At 44.7% G+C, this 15,891-nt stretch overlaps 1 protein-coding gene across 2 annotated transcripts; it reads left to right on the top strand.

Moving 5' to 3' along the window:
• The first annotated feature begins 717 nt into the window (after positions 1–717).
• On the top strand, positions 718–9,978 carry LOC119170146 (DNA repair protein complementing XP-C cells). 2 transcript variants are annotated; one of them, XM_037421203.2, is made up of 6 exons: positions 718–3,127; positions 3,993–4,218; positions 5,020–5,188; positions 8,442–8,535; positions 8,858–8,951; positions 9,688–9,978. In XM_037421203.2, the coding sequence occupies exons 1-6, from the start codon at positions 963–965 to the stop codon at positions 9,781–9,783; spliced, it is 2,844 nt and encodes a 947-aa protein (XP_037277100.2). In that variant the 5' UTR covers positions 718–962; the 3' UTR covers positions 9,784–9,978. The 2 variants fall into 2 exon arrangements, 1 of the variants encoding a protein (XP_037277100.2); XR_012887342.1 differs by lacking the exon at positions 9,688–9,978 and having other exon boundaries at positions 8,431–8,535.
• The last annotated feature ends 5,913 nt before the right edge of the window (positions 9,979–15,891 follow it).

Below are 15,891 nucleotides of genomic sequence, written 5' to 3'. Positions count from 1 at the left end.
GTCGTCGGGCAAAGTTCACTAAAAGAAGAGTGGGCATAGTCCTGCGAATTAACATCTATGGAGACCAAATCTCGGTCTTCCAGCGGGCGCGCGCCGGCATGCTAGACCTGTCAATCCCGTTGTGTGATTAGCTAGATACGCGTTTTATCACGTTTTGCTGGACCAAATAAGAGTTTATTTACTTACTCGGGCAGTCATTGATTCGCGCACCCGGTTACAAGACCATGCGCCTGAAAATCAATAAATAATGCCACGGATGTCATGTTTTTCTCACCGAACAAACAATGGAAACAATTAGCGCATCCAAACAACAGTTGTAGAGAAGCTGGCGTGAAAGCTAGCTGAACAATTCTCAGCGTGGTGATGCTACGGCTGAGCATAAGTGCAATAAGTGCACATTACCGACGTTGCCGACGTCTTTCACAGGTTTTATATCACAGTGTAACAACCTTTTTTGCCAGTCCAGAGAAGCCCCACCATGCACTTGCGTACAGTTCCGAAACTGAAGCAGACAGTTGTGCCATAACATGTTTTTAGATCTTGAGGTCATGGCGAATGGTCCAAAGCTTTTGGTCGTGTTTTCATGTAAGTAATATTTAAAAACCTAACAGTTTGTTTAAAAGTATAAAATTTGTTATTTTTTGTCTCTCTTAAAAAACAATCGCAGATATTTTTAGTAAAAAAAGCTGATAGTAGCCGATCCAATCCACCAATGTAAGACAAGTTGAAACATGTTTCGGTTGTTGCTATGCGAAACGGGCAGCGTGATCCGACTGATGCCAAGATTATGCGCGTGCGTGCTTATTTGTTTTCACATTTGAATATGTGCGCGAGGAACAAATGTTAGACATTCTTTAACTGCTGCGTGAACTTCCGATAATTGCTGCAATCTAGCTGACCTGTCTCATCTCCACAAGTGTTCTGGTGTGAAAAGGAGCGTGTCGCCGCCGGAAACTTACACAATGGCCACAAGGCGATCGTCTAGGCTGCTTAACAAGAATGTTACCCCAGCATCTGTGCCGAAATCGAGCAATGAAGATATGGATGTTGACAGCGATGAAAAGTACGTATCGGATTGCTCTTCGTCAGAGGACGAATACAGGCCCCCGAAGAAACAAGACTCGTCGGATGAGTCTGAGGATGACGTCCCGGCGAAGAAAAGTAAGCACATCGGCCTTGAACTTACGCATGTTTCGGACAGTTCTGCCGATGAGCCTTTTGAGCTCGCGTGCTTAGGAGTTGACTTGTCTGAGGGTGGTACATCAAGCGATGACGATAGCGACTCTCGTTCTGACACCAAAAATAGACGCAAAAAGTCGACCGCGCCTAAGAAGCAATATATACAGGCGGTCAAGATTCCGAAACTGTCGCAAATCAAAAGAGCCAATAACACGACTCTGAACATGCTTAGTTCCGATAAGAATCCTTCTGAAAGAAGGGTTCAGCTTGAAAGTTTACCCGGTTTCAGCAAGAGTCTCCTATTACAGTCGAAAAAGCACAACTCGACAGACTCAACCAATCAAGCACTGCAGTCAACTCGGGTAGACCATGTCATGATGAAGAAAGGTATGGGTGACGACAACTCTTCTGAATCCTTGAAAGACGTCATCAGTGCTATGTTGCTTGAAAACGAACCACAGGCCTCTTGCTCTTACACTGTAAATGACGCGCCAAAGTCCAAACTGCTAAAATCTAAAAAAGCTGCCAAGAATTTATTAGTACCGCCTGCAAAACAGTCTGCTTCTAGCCTGGACTGTAGGTCTCCAGTGAAAACTAGAAGCAAGCAGTTTCAAGCTGCGAAGACCGCTAAGTCTTCAGTGTCGTCTGCAAAAAGTGGTAAGAAATCTGGCAAAACTAGCCTTATGGCGGAAAGTCAAGCAAACGATTCATCAATAACGTTGCCAGAGGTAAAGAAACAGCACATGAAAAATAAGAAAACCACACCACAAAGAATAAAGGCCGAGAAACATGATAGCTCGAGTGAATCTGACTGGGAAGAAGTTCCAGAAGGAGCAGACCTCGACAACTATGCACCTGTTGTTCCCGAAGATGGAATCACAATCACACTGAAGGAGCCCGTGATGACGGGAAAACGCAAGAAATCAAAGTTTGATCCGGTGGCAGAGATGAGGCGTCGGATTAACAGAGTGCGCAAGGAAATCCATGTCCTGAAACACAAGGTGCATCTTCTCTGTCTCCTGGCACATGGGATGAGGCTGAACAGCCTTATGCTGGACCAAACTCTGCACGGGGTGGCACTTTCTTTGCTTCCTTCCGAGTTCATGATGTACACTGGCAAAACAGTCACGCTTCTGGATATCGAGCGCATGTCTAGGCTGTTTATCAAAGCATTTGTGTGCAAGTTAGGTCCTTACACTAGTTGTCGTGCCCTTTACAATGACCTTAAAATGGCACTAACAACCAAGATCGCTCAAAACGCGAGAGATTATGCTCTTCTATTTCTGGTGATTGTAAGGTGCTTGCAGATTGAAGCTCGTTTGTGCATGTCTTTGTATCCTGTGCCTCTCGATGCTGTTCAGCTGCTGAAGACAGACGTAAAACCTGGGAAAAAAAGCACCGAGATCGAAACTCCTTCCAAAAAAAAGGCTAAAGGAGAGCACTGCGAATCTGATGAGGCGGACAGTGACTTCGAAGTTGTAAAACCAAAGAAGGCAATGAGCAAAAAAAAGGTTTGCGACGATTCGTCAACCAAGAAATCTGGGAAGAAATCCGGGAAGAAAGAAAAGACTGCTGAAGAAAATTCACAAAAACTTGCACAAGACATAAGCGACAGCATCGAGCACTGGGTTGAAGTGTTTACCCCAAAGGATTCAAAATGGATTGCAGTTGACGTAGTCCATGGATCAGTTGGCAGCGTTAAGGAGAGCAACATTAGAGAGCCGTTGTACTATGTTCTCAGCTTTGATAACCATGACAAGGTGAAAGACGTTACAAGGAAATATGCCTCAGGTTGGTTAACAACAGTGAAGAAGAAGAGGATTGATACGAAATGGTGGGAGGAGTCTTTAAAGCCGTTCAGTCCCAGTGACTGTGAGCGAGAGCGTGTAGAAAATATCCAAATACAGTCAAAGCTTCAACGACAGCCAATGCCTGCAAGCATTGCTGAGTAAGTTTGTCTTCGGTTTCATGCCGTGTAAAAATGCTGTACTCCTTGGAAATGCTGTTAGCTTAAAATATTGCTTGTTCAAAACTTGCCTCACTCTTAAGGCACGGCAATCTCAAACCTTACGGATCTTATCTGTGCTGTTTTTTTTTTATTTCTATTAAAATATTCAATGTGAAACCTATTATTTTCAGTTGTACATGAATAAAACCTAGGTACTTGTACTGTAGAAATATTTCATTTTTTCACTATTGCAGGAGTCTGGTCAAATAAAATGGGAATAACGTAGAATTGCAGAGACCTTCCTAGGGTCACCTGGGAAGATTTCATGTATAAAATCTGGATGTAGATTTTTATCTTTATTTTTCATGGTTAAGACGCTAGTTTCAGTACACTGAAGTAAATACTGATATAAATCAGTTTAAATTGCTCTTTAGAAGTGCATGTTGTCGCCATAGCCACTATCCTTGCTTTTTCAAAGACTAAACATGTAGTAGCGTCGTTATAGCATCAATATTATTGCTACAGTAGGGTATTGATTGCACAGCAATGTTGCTTGGTGCACAGAAATGTTGCTAAGTGTAAGCAGTTATTCGTGCAGTGCCAGAACTTAAAGGTTTACTTTCACACTATGTGTGTTCTGCAGTGCGGGCTTCAATGTTCGCTCAGAAGACCAGCATATGTAAGCGCTGTTCAAGTTATGGACACTTAGTGAGCACCTTTACCATCATTTCTCAGATGCACTAATCCTTTGCCCTGTGTTGCTTTGTCAGGCAGTATTGTAACGAATGATCTGTCATCAGTTTGCTCTTGTATACATCTATAGAAGAAATTTGGGTAGTAAAATATGTTTTTGTGTTTCATGTAGGTTCAAGAACCACCCTCTGTATGCCTTGAAGCGTCACCTGTTGAAGTTTGAAGCCATCTATCCGCCAGATGCCCCAACTCTTGGTTTTGTACGAGGAGAGCCAGTTTATGCGAGAGAGTGCATCCACACGCTGCGCTCAAGGGAAACGTGGCTTCGAGAAGCACGCATGGTGCGAGTCAAGGAGCAGCCATACAAAATTGTCAAGGCCAGGCCAAAGTACGACAAGGTATGGAGATGTGTCCGTTTAGAACCATGAGCAGGTTGATAAGATATCAAGCAAAGCACTGCTAAGATGTATACTTAAAGCACAGCAGTATATGTTACAGTCAATTAAATGGCAATCTGTGCCACTTCATGCATACCTACAGTAAACACAAGATAGCACGAACTTTCTTGTCCTTGAGGCCATAGAGTTTCTTAGAGGGAACTCTGCCATTGCAATCGTTCAGCCACCATGGAAGTGATGGGTATAGTACACAAATTTGCCTAGTCTTCATGCTGACGGCTTTGAATGCGCTTGTGACATTGTTGAATGTTGTGTTTTGGTTTTCTTTCTAATAAAGCTACATGAACCTAATTGAATTGGTGAGCCTAAAAAGGTCAAGGTGGTGAAGTGAGACAGCTAAACTTTTGCTGAACTTTGTCCTGCAGCAAAGCAGATTCAGACCATGCGGAGCCAAATGAAGCTGAAAGAATGGAGATAGACAAATTTGTGTTCTACTTATAATTCCCAGGCTAGGTGCAGCACCGTGTGCCGCAGCTTCCATAGGGATTAGCGCCAGAGTTCCGTCTAATGTATTTATGGGCAGCTCTATGCTTGAGGCTATCCTACCCCAAAACAATGTTGCCTCATTTCAGCACAGGTTTGTCAGCTTTTTGAGGTGCATATACTGAGCTCCTTTGATGCAACGTAGTTCAGTAACAATGAATCAGGCACAGCTGACAAGATTAGTCACTTGTGTCTCTGGCATGCTTTTTAGTAATGTACACACGTAAGCTAAACTGTGGTAATATTCTTGGAATGCAGTTGTCTGGGCAGATACTCAAGGAGCAGCCCCTGGAACTGTTTGGCCTCTGGCAGACTGAGCCATACATGCCACCCATTGCCTTCAACGGCAAAGTGCCCCGCAACGAGTGGGGCAATGTGGAACTCTTCAAGAGCTGCATGCTTCCTGTTGGCACTGTGCACCTCAGGGGTCAGTGACATACTGATTCATTCTGCTAATTGTGCATGGTTTGACAGTCACTCAGAGTTTATAAACAAAAACTTTTGCTATCTGGAAAGTTGCGTCACCTATTTTTAAGATTTAAGACAAATATCAATGTAATGAATGTGGGTATTGCTAGTGTTTGGTTGCTACAAGAATTGCAAAACGGCAAGGTTCAGATCAATCTCATAAGTACATACTTATGCCTAAGTACACTTCTAATAAGTAACTAAGTACACTTATGCCTAAGATGTATGTCTTAATTACAAAAACATCAAATGTCGAGCAAGGACTATCTGAAACAGTCCATGGCTTGCAGCCGTTTATCATCATGTTTGTCTGTGTAGTACTATTCAACTTCTCACCCACACTGTCAAGCCAGATACTGCATTCACTTGCATAATGATGGCACTTTTTTTTTTAAGTTGGCCATAATTTGGGAATGCAATCCTGTTTGCTATGATATGGTATGAGGAGTAGATGGAGCGAGAGGAGAGGGCTGCAGAACCAAGAATAAAGCAGTAGCTGCTCGAAATGATGTTAAAGGCTAAGAAAAAGCAGTTACAATTAAGACTAAAAGCTAGGACAGTGCAGCTGGAATCTGAGCTTATGGTCAAGAGACAGGAATGAGAATTAGAAAGGCGAGAACTTGAGCGGCGACTAAAACTTCCTATGGTCAGAAAGATGCAGTTAGAGATACAGAGGGGTAACCAGGTGGTAGCATTTGCTCCGATAGCAGTGTTTGCTGAAGCGAATTGGATTGCTGCAAGGTTGGACTTGAGCCTCACGATAGCCTCACTTAAGAGCCAGGAGCTCAGTAAAGAATCACAAAGAGGTGGGCAGCCAAGGAAGCAGGAGTCTTGCAGGGCTTGATGAAATGATTTATTGATATGTGGGGTTTATCGTCCCAAAACCACGATATGATTATGAGACACCGTAGTGGAGGGCTCCGGAAATTTGGACCACTTGGAGTTCTTTAACGTCCACTCAAATCCGAGCACACGAGCCTACAATATGGGGTTGATGAAGTGAAGGACAGCTTCTCAAGCATGGAAAATGGTAGTTTCATTGACAATAAGGTGTGCTTTAACACGTCTGAGAGGCCAAGCACGTTATGAAGAATAGGTAGGATTGTTGTTCAACTGCTCCAGTGATTGAAAGTTACCCGTGTGATGAAGGTGAGTGCCATAAGGAAAGCATTGAGGTGGTGGCCGTTGATTCATGTTTACCAGTGGATGTGGCAATGGACACCACCTGCATGGTCAAAGACCATGTTAATAATTCGCTCTTTGAGAGAGAGTGTGATTGGTAGGCTTAGTTGAGATACGATTTCCGCAAGTGACGAGGAGGAGAGTCGGGAAGGTGATGAGTCTTCAGTGACATCTGTGGATGCCGAAGAGACTTTCTCCGAAATGTAAAGTCCAACAACAATCAATCCTGCAAGGCTAAGTGGGCGCACCCGCAAGGGTTTAACTCGGAACCCTTCTTACATGGTACGCGTGGAGGCAACACCTTCAGTGGAAGTCGTACCATTGTTGTGTTCAAGCTTCCAATCTGGCTAAACGATCATACCACTCCTCGTACCGTAGCACACGTGGGACAGAAGTGTCATGTGAAACTTAAAGTGCTAGTCGAAATTCTTATTATGGCTACTGTATGCATGACAGATGAATAAGGCTAAGTCAGGCCTATTCTTGAATTGATGGCACACGTTCACTTTGCTTTGCATGAACTGCTTCAGGGATGCCACATCCCTATGCCAGTGATTGCGAAAACCACGGTAATAAGCTAGGTGACAAACCACATTTTTTTCATCATCATCATGCAGCTGCATCAAACGGTGCATCCAGTTTTACCGGTATACAAGCTATGCAGGACACTCCCATTTTTGAGTGCACACTCAGTGGCCTTTAATGGCTTATGTGCAAATTATATACTGAATGGCACAATAGTGTGAAGCAAGGTGCAACCACACTATGGCCACTTCACAAAATTATGATGTATTATTGTGAGCGATATGAGCTAGAACACGTGAGCACGTGGAAAGTAGCCTCAAAACCAAGATAATGTGATACGTGGATGGTGCTGCCTAAACCGAATAGGAAATGAACGGTGCTCTTCTTCTGCCCGTTGGCACTCTTGCTCCAGCACTGTGGGCGAATGGCAGATGATTGCGTGCAATCTGCCGCTTGCGATGATGACAAAAAGAAAAATGCACGAAAAACAAAGTAGGTGAAAGACGTGCACCAACATGCGCATCCAACACCACCTACATATAATAGAGGCATGGCATCACTGCAGCCTACGTCACAGCCGATATCTCAGCAGCTACATAGGCGATTCGGTGCGACTGTGTGCGTTATGCGAGCTCACATCACCGCTGGCAGCCACTAACATGCATTAAGCCGCCGTTTTGCATTGACGATGCCTAGGCAGAAGTGTTGACAGATACCAGAAGTTCGCCGCCCTTTCCACTTTGCTTCCGACAGCAGCCGCTGCAAATCAGCCGATGTACATTTCGAGGCTATTCGCCATGCGTTCGCATGTTCGCACTCATATTGTTCACGATGGTACATGTGGTTTCATCACAGAAATATGAACTGCCATCACTTAAGTTTGGATGTGGGAAGAATAAAAAACAAAATTTTGTTGACAGTATTCAGAGATGCAGTCAATACACGAGTACAATCGCTATGCAAGTAAATACAGTATCTCTTTGGATAAAGGAGGGGAATAACAGAAAACAGAAGAGTTTTCTTAGCTGCTTTGTCTATAGTTAATAAATTATATAGTTGAAACAATTGAGCCCATGGCATTATTCTGGCCAAGTTCATGTTACGTAATAAAATATTTTTGCACCATTTTCTTACCGCTGGCGTGTATTCCCAAACTATAGAGCGGTAAATTTAATCTTGAAAAGCAGAATAAATATAGCATCACAAGTAGCTAGAAATTGTGTTAAAAAAAATCAACTTTCTATTTGCACTGATCATATTGGTAAAAACAAAGAATGCAAGCACTAAAAATAAAGCTGCAGTATTCCTGCTTCGTCTTGGTTATTAGATATAGTCATGGATAACTATGTTGGGCACCTGTGCTAGTGCAGACTGCAGATCTGGATTCCAGGCTGTGGACCTAGGCCATAGAAATGTTCAGATACTTGCACGTGATGAGCTGTTTTTGCCTTCTGTACATTCAAGCATCTGCTGCTTATGGCATACTTACGACAGTTCTCGTGCAGCACCTGGGCTGGCTCGTGTAGCTTCCAAGCTGAACATTGATTGTGTTCCTGCTGTCGTTGGCTTCGAAGGACACTGTCGTGGCGTCCATCCCGTGTAAGTGTCGTGCGTTATGTAAGTTGTCACAAACTAGTTTGAAGCTCATTTTGCGTTATGCTGCTTCCTAAACAGTGGAGCACTTTGCAGACTCATGCTTAGAGGAATTTAGTGTAATTCAGCAGGCGAAGCGGATGCACAAAAAAAAAAAAGAGTTGCTTAACATTATCTTTTCGTTCTTTGAATTAATGTTAGTCGTCAAGTTTTCCTGCTGAAAGACTAATATGAACAGCCTGTCCATCCATCCACTATCTTCTTAAGCATCTTTCACTCACCCAATGAGTGACAAGAACTATAGGCTAAGTGACTGCTGTTTCTCTAGGTTCGACGGATGGGTTGTGTGCGAAGAATTCAAGGATACATTGATGGCTGCTTGGGAAGAGGAACAAGCGAACATCAGCAACCGTGAAGAAGAGGTATGTGTTGGGGTTTCCTTCAAGGAATACTAAACAAAACTTTTCCTGCTGAGATTTTCAGCTTGGGTGCCAGAATTGGTTGACACTGCCTTGTTTTCTGGCAAAAAGTAATGAATCTGTTGTAATTTTCTCAAAACGCCGCATCTAGCGGACATGCTGTCAACTGGAAGAAGTGATGTTTAACTTGCCAAACAAACGTGTGAACCATGCTAGCCATCATCCACATCTCTCAACCCACTTCGCCCCCGCAAATGTCCCTAGAAGCAGCACAAATAATGCTGGCAGTTGAATAATACTATGAGGGGAAAGCTCTTCATACTGCACTTATTAAAACATTTTTGTCTTCAGAGTCTAGCAACTGCATGTCTGATGCTGTGCTGTGGTGGTGGCAGTGTGCAAGGCACAAGCTTGATTTCAGGTGTCGATCATTGAGACGAACAAGAGTCAAACAGTTCTCGGCATCCATTGTTTCCTCTCCAGTGCCGTATAAGAAACGATATAGCATCAATTTTTTTATGTTTTAAGTTTACTTTTCATGTTGCATAAATGTGTGGCAGTCGCTTAGGTATTCTATTTACCAGTACAGTGTAGGGCAATTAAGGGCTACAAGCCTTTCCATATACTGTACCATTCTCTCTGTGGCACTGTGAACATATGGCATTCAGTTCCTAGACATTTTACGAGGGATATTAAATTGCTGAAACTAACGTGTTTCTTATGTGGCTTATCATTTCAGAAACGGCTGAAAAGGATATATGGAAATTGGAAGAAGCTAATCAAAGGAGTTCTCATCAAAGATAAGTTGCGGATGAAGTACATGAATGATGACTAAAACGGCACCAAGACTTTCTCTCTTGCTTGGCTGCCATATGTACCTCAGTAATTCCTCATTGTTACTTAACTGCCATATTACCTCAATTATTTACGTGTATTCACTTTGCGTTATGCTCTCATTAATCACTGCTACTATACTCTTGTAAATTATGTACATATCTGAATGCACAATAAATATAAAGCTACAGCTCTAGTTGTGTGAGCAGCTTCATGGTACAATAAAGTTACTACATGAAGCACTCTTTAGCTGCGACAATAAAGTTTTAAGGGCTTTTTTTAATACGGTAAAAGTGTATATTCTAAACTAAATCTGAATTTTGTCCTTGTAAAATGGAGGGGGGGGGGGGAGGGGGCAGCACAATACTTCAGTCAGTTGTTTCAAAAGAGTTCTTCAGAAATAGTGTGTACATGGAAAGGCATTGCACGGGCCCAAGTTTGCAGGTCCCTAATGTCACGGGTGTGCAAATGACCTCTGTGTTCCATATTAAATTGCACGGTAGAACAACAAATGTGACCCAAGTATCGTCACAACCAATGTTCTCTCCCAAGGGTGTTTTTTCTTTTATAGAAATAGGTTTCTAGAAGTGTTTGCTTATATTGAGAGCTGTCACCGACATTTCCAGCACACATAACTTCTAAAAATATTCCCCTCCAGGGATAGTGGTAAAGGGATAATCAGGTTCTTATTGAATTTGATATTTCATGCCACTAAAAGTCAGAGTTGTGTGCTTGAAGCATGACAGTGTAATAGATCAGCCAACTATTGAAAATCTCGAGCAAGCCCCCTGCCCCCTCCATGATGACCAATAATTCGACAAGATCTGGAGGAGTGGCCCTCGCTTGGTCAAAAATCTAAGTTCAATATGGTGGCGAAACAGTTGCTAACAATAAAGAATGCCCACTCGTGCTTCCAATGAAATGCTTTAGTGAATACACATGCATTTGCTGCTTTCGTTCGCCCTCGTTGCGAGACTAAAAACAGGGTAGGAAACGGTGAAAATAGTGGGAGGGTAGAAAATGCCACGTATTTGGAATCTCTTAAAGGGACGTAGGCGCTTGTTTAGGTTTTTTACGGCAAGTTTATTTACTCTTCAGTAAATCACTGTATAGTTTGACAAAAGGCAAGATGCTGATCTCTGCCAATGAGAGAGTGCGGAACAGCTTCGTTTGGGGGAAATGGCCACCTTCTCAGAAGAAACGAATACCCACAACACCGAGCGCCAGGCCGAGACACCCCTCTCCACATTAGAAAAATGGATGGGTGCCCAATGACACTAGGAATCAAACCCAGTATTTACTGCATCGGATGTGGATGCTCTAGCCACTTGATCACTGCTTTTTTTGTTTCTTTTCATGTCTTTCTGGCTTTTAAAAGAAACTCGTGGAAGAAGTGAGTGCTTTGATATATAGAAAATTCATTTTCTTTAGTGACTGTTTGAAGGGGCCCTGAAACTCTTTTTTCAAGTAACTATGGAATGAATTCACTGGAAGAGCTGATTTCCTTACCAATTGAGCGCCGCAAAAAATTTAAGAAACCGTCCAGCGCGAGTGGAGTTACAAATATTTATCGCTCGCTGCAATCGCATTCTCTCATCGTGCCGAAAGCGCTGAAATCTAAGCAGGGAGGTATGACGGGGGCAAAAAAACTACGTCACTGAAGGCTCATGACCTTGAGTACTTTTTTGTTTTTTTTTCTTCGAATGCGCAGCTTTGTCAGGGTGATCACGTGTGCACGCATGGACAAGCCACAGCCTCCCGCGGCAATCTCTGTAACGACCGCGTGTGCCATGTTCGAATCAGCCAATGGCCGATAGATGGGTTTGATATGTGCCATTTTTTAGCTTATTTTGACATTTGTCGAGAGAAGAGAAAGCAAATTTTAGCAGAGTTTTGTAATTTATTGTGAATTCCAGGCCGCATGCTGCGCTATAATATTTGGCTCGCTTGTTGTCGGGAGCCTCTGCAATCGATCGGCAGCGTTTTCCGACCATGCTCAAAAAGTGTTGCAGGGCCCCTGTAAGTAGAGCTCTGTGCCCTTACCTCCATGTCCTCAATACCTTCTATTTCGAGAGAGACTCTGATCTGTCCGAGTTTGGTGCTTGAGAGTTGAGCTATGTTACTTGTTACCAGAGTACAGCACTCTTCATCCCACCTATTCTATTGCAAAGTGTGATAGGACAATGCTCTGCAACATTTTCTGTAATGATCTGATCGGAAAATTTGGTGTTGGAGGGTACAAAAAATTATTTTCGTCCATTGTGCTTATCAATCATCTACAGAGACACCATTGGAAAGTATAGACTTGGTATGCAAGTGTAATAAAACTAAAGGTATGTGAATATTCAAACTTTCCACTATTTTTCTAATATTGTATGCCATTCAATTCAATTCACACCTGACTTTTACTATGCATATGAACTATTCAAACTTGCCCAAGATAAATACAGTCACTTTTAATGTTGTTGCGGACCACAAAGTACAAAAAAATTGTATGACGATTTTCAGCATCCGAAATACCACATGTTCTTGTACATTGATTTCAACAGGGAGATTAGAAATTCAGAATTTGAAGAGCGCACACTCTTGCTTGCCAAATCAGTTGGGCCTCCACAGAAGTTGAAGAGGGAGGGGAAGGTGGAGGAAATAATTCTTACCCGTCATGTGTAAAGTGTTGTCGACACCACATTGGCTGCACCAAATGATACAAATAAATACAATTCGGTCTCTGCATTGCAACATCTTTTGATAAAACAACTCTCCTTTCAGCACTTCAACCTAGCCAAAAGAAACACATGTTCCCATCTCATAAAAGTATGCTTAGAGATCCTCTGCAACATGTTTATTTTCAGTAATTTCACACTGAAATACGTGTAGCGCCTCAGAATGCGGCGCTCGTCAAGGAAGAAGAAGTGGGCATTGGGCCGCGCGGCGGGTGCAGCGCGATAAAAAATCAGTTTGAAAACTGAACGCTGTCAGGGCTAAATCTTTCTCATGTTAGCTCCAACAGTTAATGGTGACCCGATAAAGAACACACAGCCCCGATCATCCCGCATGGATCCCGCCGGCTCTGCCACCAATCCTACCGGTCCAGACGCCCAAGAAGACGCCAGACCTAGCGGTGCTGCAGTGGCTGTGATTAAACATGTCAACCTGCCACCATTTTGGCCCAACAGCCGCAGCACATGGTTTCTGCAGGTCAAGGCGCACTTCTGTCTACGGCAAATCACCAGACAACGACCAGGTACTGGCATCTGGTGTCCTGCTTACCTCTGGACGTAGCCGACGACTTAGCCTATATTTTAGCGTCGCCACACCCAAGCCATCCCTACAACAGGTTGAAGGCAGCTATCATTTCCCGCAAGTCTGAGTCCGAACACAGCAGACTACAACAGCTCATCACGGCTACAGAGCTCGGTGACCGTCGCCCATCACAGCTCCTGCGACACGCATGCGCTAGCTCCTTGGCGGCTCTTTTACGCCCCAAAAGGAGAAGATGTTACGCGAGTTGTTCCTCCAGCATTTACCGCAGAGTATGGTCCCTGTCCTCGTAGCTGCAGGAGATGTCCCAGTAGACACACTTGCTGAAATGGCTGACCGAGTGGCGGACCACTCGCGGGCACATAGCCTCAACGCCGTCACCACACCGCCACCGGCCACCGCTGCAGACCCAGCACTCGCGAGTATCGAGAACCGTTTGGACGCCCTTGTCAGGCGCCTCGATGACTTGGTACCTGCGCATCGTCGACTGTCATCCAGGTTCCAAATACACAGTCGCTCCTCGACACCCCCACATTCTCCGGAACTTCGGCCAACCGACGCGCTGCGGGACGTCTCATCCTCAACCATGTGCTGGTACCACCACCAATTCGGTGCCTCTGCTCACAAGTGCACTCGCCCGTGCTCCTGGTCAGGAAATGCGAGGACCGGCCACTGACGGCTGCAGGTGACACTGGTAGAAAATTAAGCCGCCTTTTCTATGTTTCTGATAAGATCACCGACGCTTGCTTCCTAGTCAACAAAGGAGCCTAGGTTAGCGTCATCTTGGCCATGTGTGCAGATCGCCATCGCAACGAACAGACATCAAAGCTCCAAGCAATCAACTATTCCGCCATTCGCACATACGGCCAATGCTCTATTACACTTGACCTTGGACTACGCCGTACGTTCCACCCTACAATCCCACAGACTCCAACAGACTACAAGATGCCGTCCTACAGTTTTGCGGCGCTAAACACCACCTCCGACAAGGGACCAACCACACGGAAGGTGCTTCTTCATCTACGCTGATGAAACCTTCCTCGCGGTTCCCCTCGACCTCATCCCGTCCAGGGCTACGCTACAACAACGAGGTAGGCGACCTTCCTACCCCAACCGACTCCACTGACGTATCGCAGTACACACCGCCCAAAGATCGGCCTTTGGTACCGGTTGGCACCTGTGGACACGTCGTTCAACACGACGACTTCAGCGCCCACTGACGTCGTGTGCGACACCCAAACCTGCGCTACCTGTAACCTGTTCACCGACACCACGTGCGGCACCATAACCGAACCAGCTGCCGTCTCCCACACCAGCAGCAAAGCTACCGCCAGCATTGCAACGACTGCGAATGACGCTCCAGTTATGACCATGGCGAAGTTACCCGATTGCAACTCCCCGGCTACGCAATCATGTGGCCAGCATGCCATCCCCATCTCAAGAGCCCCTGTGGCGGCTAACATAGATGGTGACGTAGCCACATACGTAGCGTGCCATGGTCTGGTACAGACTAAGTCTCCTGTGGATCCCGACTTGCTGCCGGCCATCTTTGGGAACAGCGCTGAAGAGCTTGAAATCAATCAGCACTTTCCGCATGACATTAGACGACACAGCGGTTCTGATCAGTGCTGCTCGAGTCCGGGGCCTTTTCCTTCAGCACACGCCAGAGATGTACCAGCGTCGCTGCAAACCATGCACACCTTGTGCTCGTGCCACCAGCCCGTTGCTATTCAACGTACTTGTCCGCCGACGTGTCCACAGCCCGTCGGAAACTGCAGTGTCCAGCGCAGAGCCTTTCTTCCGGCATGCCGTTTCAAGGACCATCGACCAGCGTGCTCATTGCCGCACCTCATGCAGACAGCGTCAAATTCTCAACAACACTCGTGCCTACAACGTTCATGAACACTTGCGACACCTGCCCTCACGAGGCATCATCACGCTCCACACCATCCTCACTGAAGTATCCAGATCTGTTCGGCACGCACCTCGCCCACTTCGTGTCTCCCAGTGTCGCCCACCGGAACTGTTAGACACCCAATGTTTTTTTCCCGTTGACAACATGGACTTCCCAAACGGACACTTTGCGGACCGTCGCTTTGCATCTTTTTTTTATTTGCACATATGTTCTCGTTTGCGCGAAGCGCTACGGGGGGGGGGGAGCCCTGTGGCGCCTCAGAATGGGGCGCTCGTCAAGGAAGAAGAAGTGGGCATGCCACGCGGCAGGTGCAGCGCGATAATAAAAAATCGGTTTGAAAAATTAACGCTGTCAGGGCTGGATCTTTCTCATGTTAGCTCCGACATACGTATTTAAAAAATATTAAAGTATTTGACTATTAAAAAAATGTTAGATTCGATTTCTACTATATTTTATTATTAGAATTCACTTTACAACCAAAATTTTACTATCCGCACAGCTCTAGTACAACATTTCTGGAGTTCTGGGTCACGACAGAGGTTTGAAGTGCTGGAAGTACGATCGTGTTCTGTCAAAAAGATCTCATAAAGCTCTTATGTCAAAGCAATAGTTAATTTGGAGTTCTTTTGATCTTTTGCTTTGATAATGAAACCCCAACATGAAAATTGTTCATGCGCACTGTAGTTCAATGAGGTGTTTCAAAATATCCTAGCCAGCTTTGCTACTGCCATGCACAGTCCTCGAACTTGGTAATTTATAGATAAGGGTGGAAGCGCAAATCTGGTATTGTAGCATTCTTTGCAAGCAACAAATGGAATTGCACACAGAATCGTTGCTGAAATCATAATGAAGAACCTTAAAGGCATCGACTCTGAGTAGAAGTAGTACCTACGGAATTAATCGCTTGGGAAAAGGCTGAACTTCAGTTCTCGT

Source organism: Rhipicephalus microplus, chromosome 2 (assembly GCF_043290135.1).
Source record: "Rhipicephalus microplus isolate Deutch F79 chromosome 2, USDA_Rmic, whole genome shotgun sequence".
NCBI classification, from domain to species: Eukaryota; Metazoa; Arthropoda; class Arachnida; order Ixodida; family Ixodidae; genus Rhipicephalus; species Rhipicephalus microplus.
Note: the sequence above shows the minus strand (reverse complement) of the source record. Positions and strands in the feature narration are given on the sequence as shown.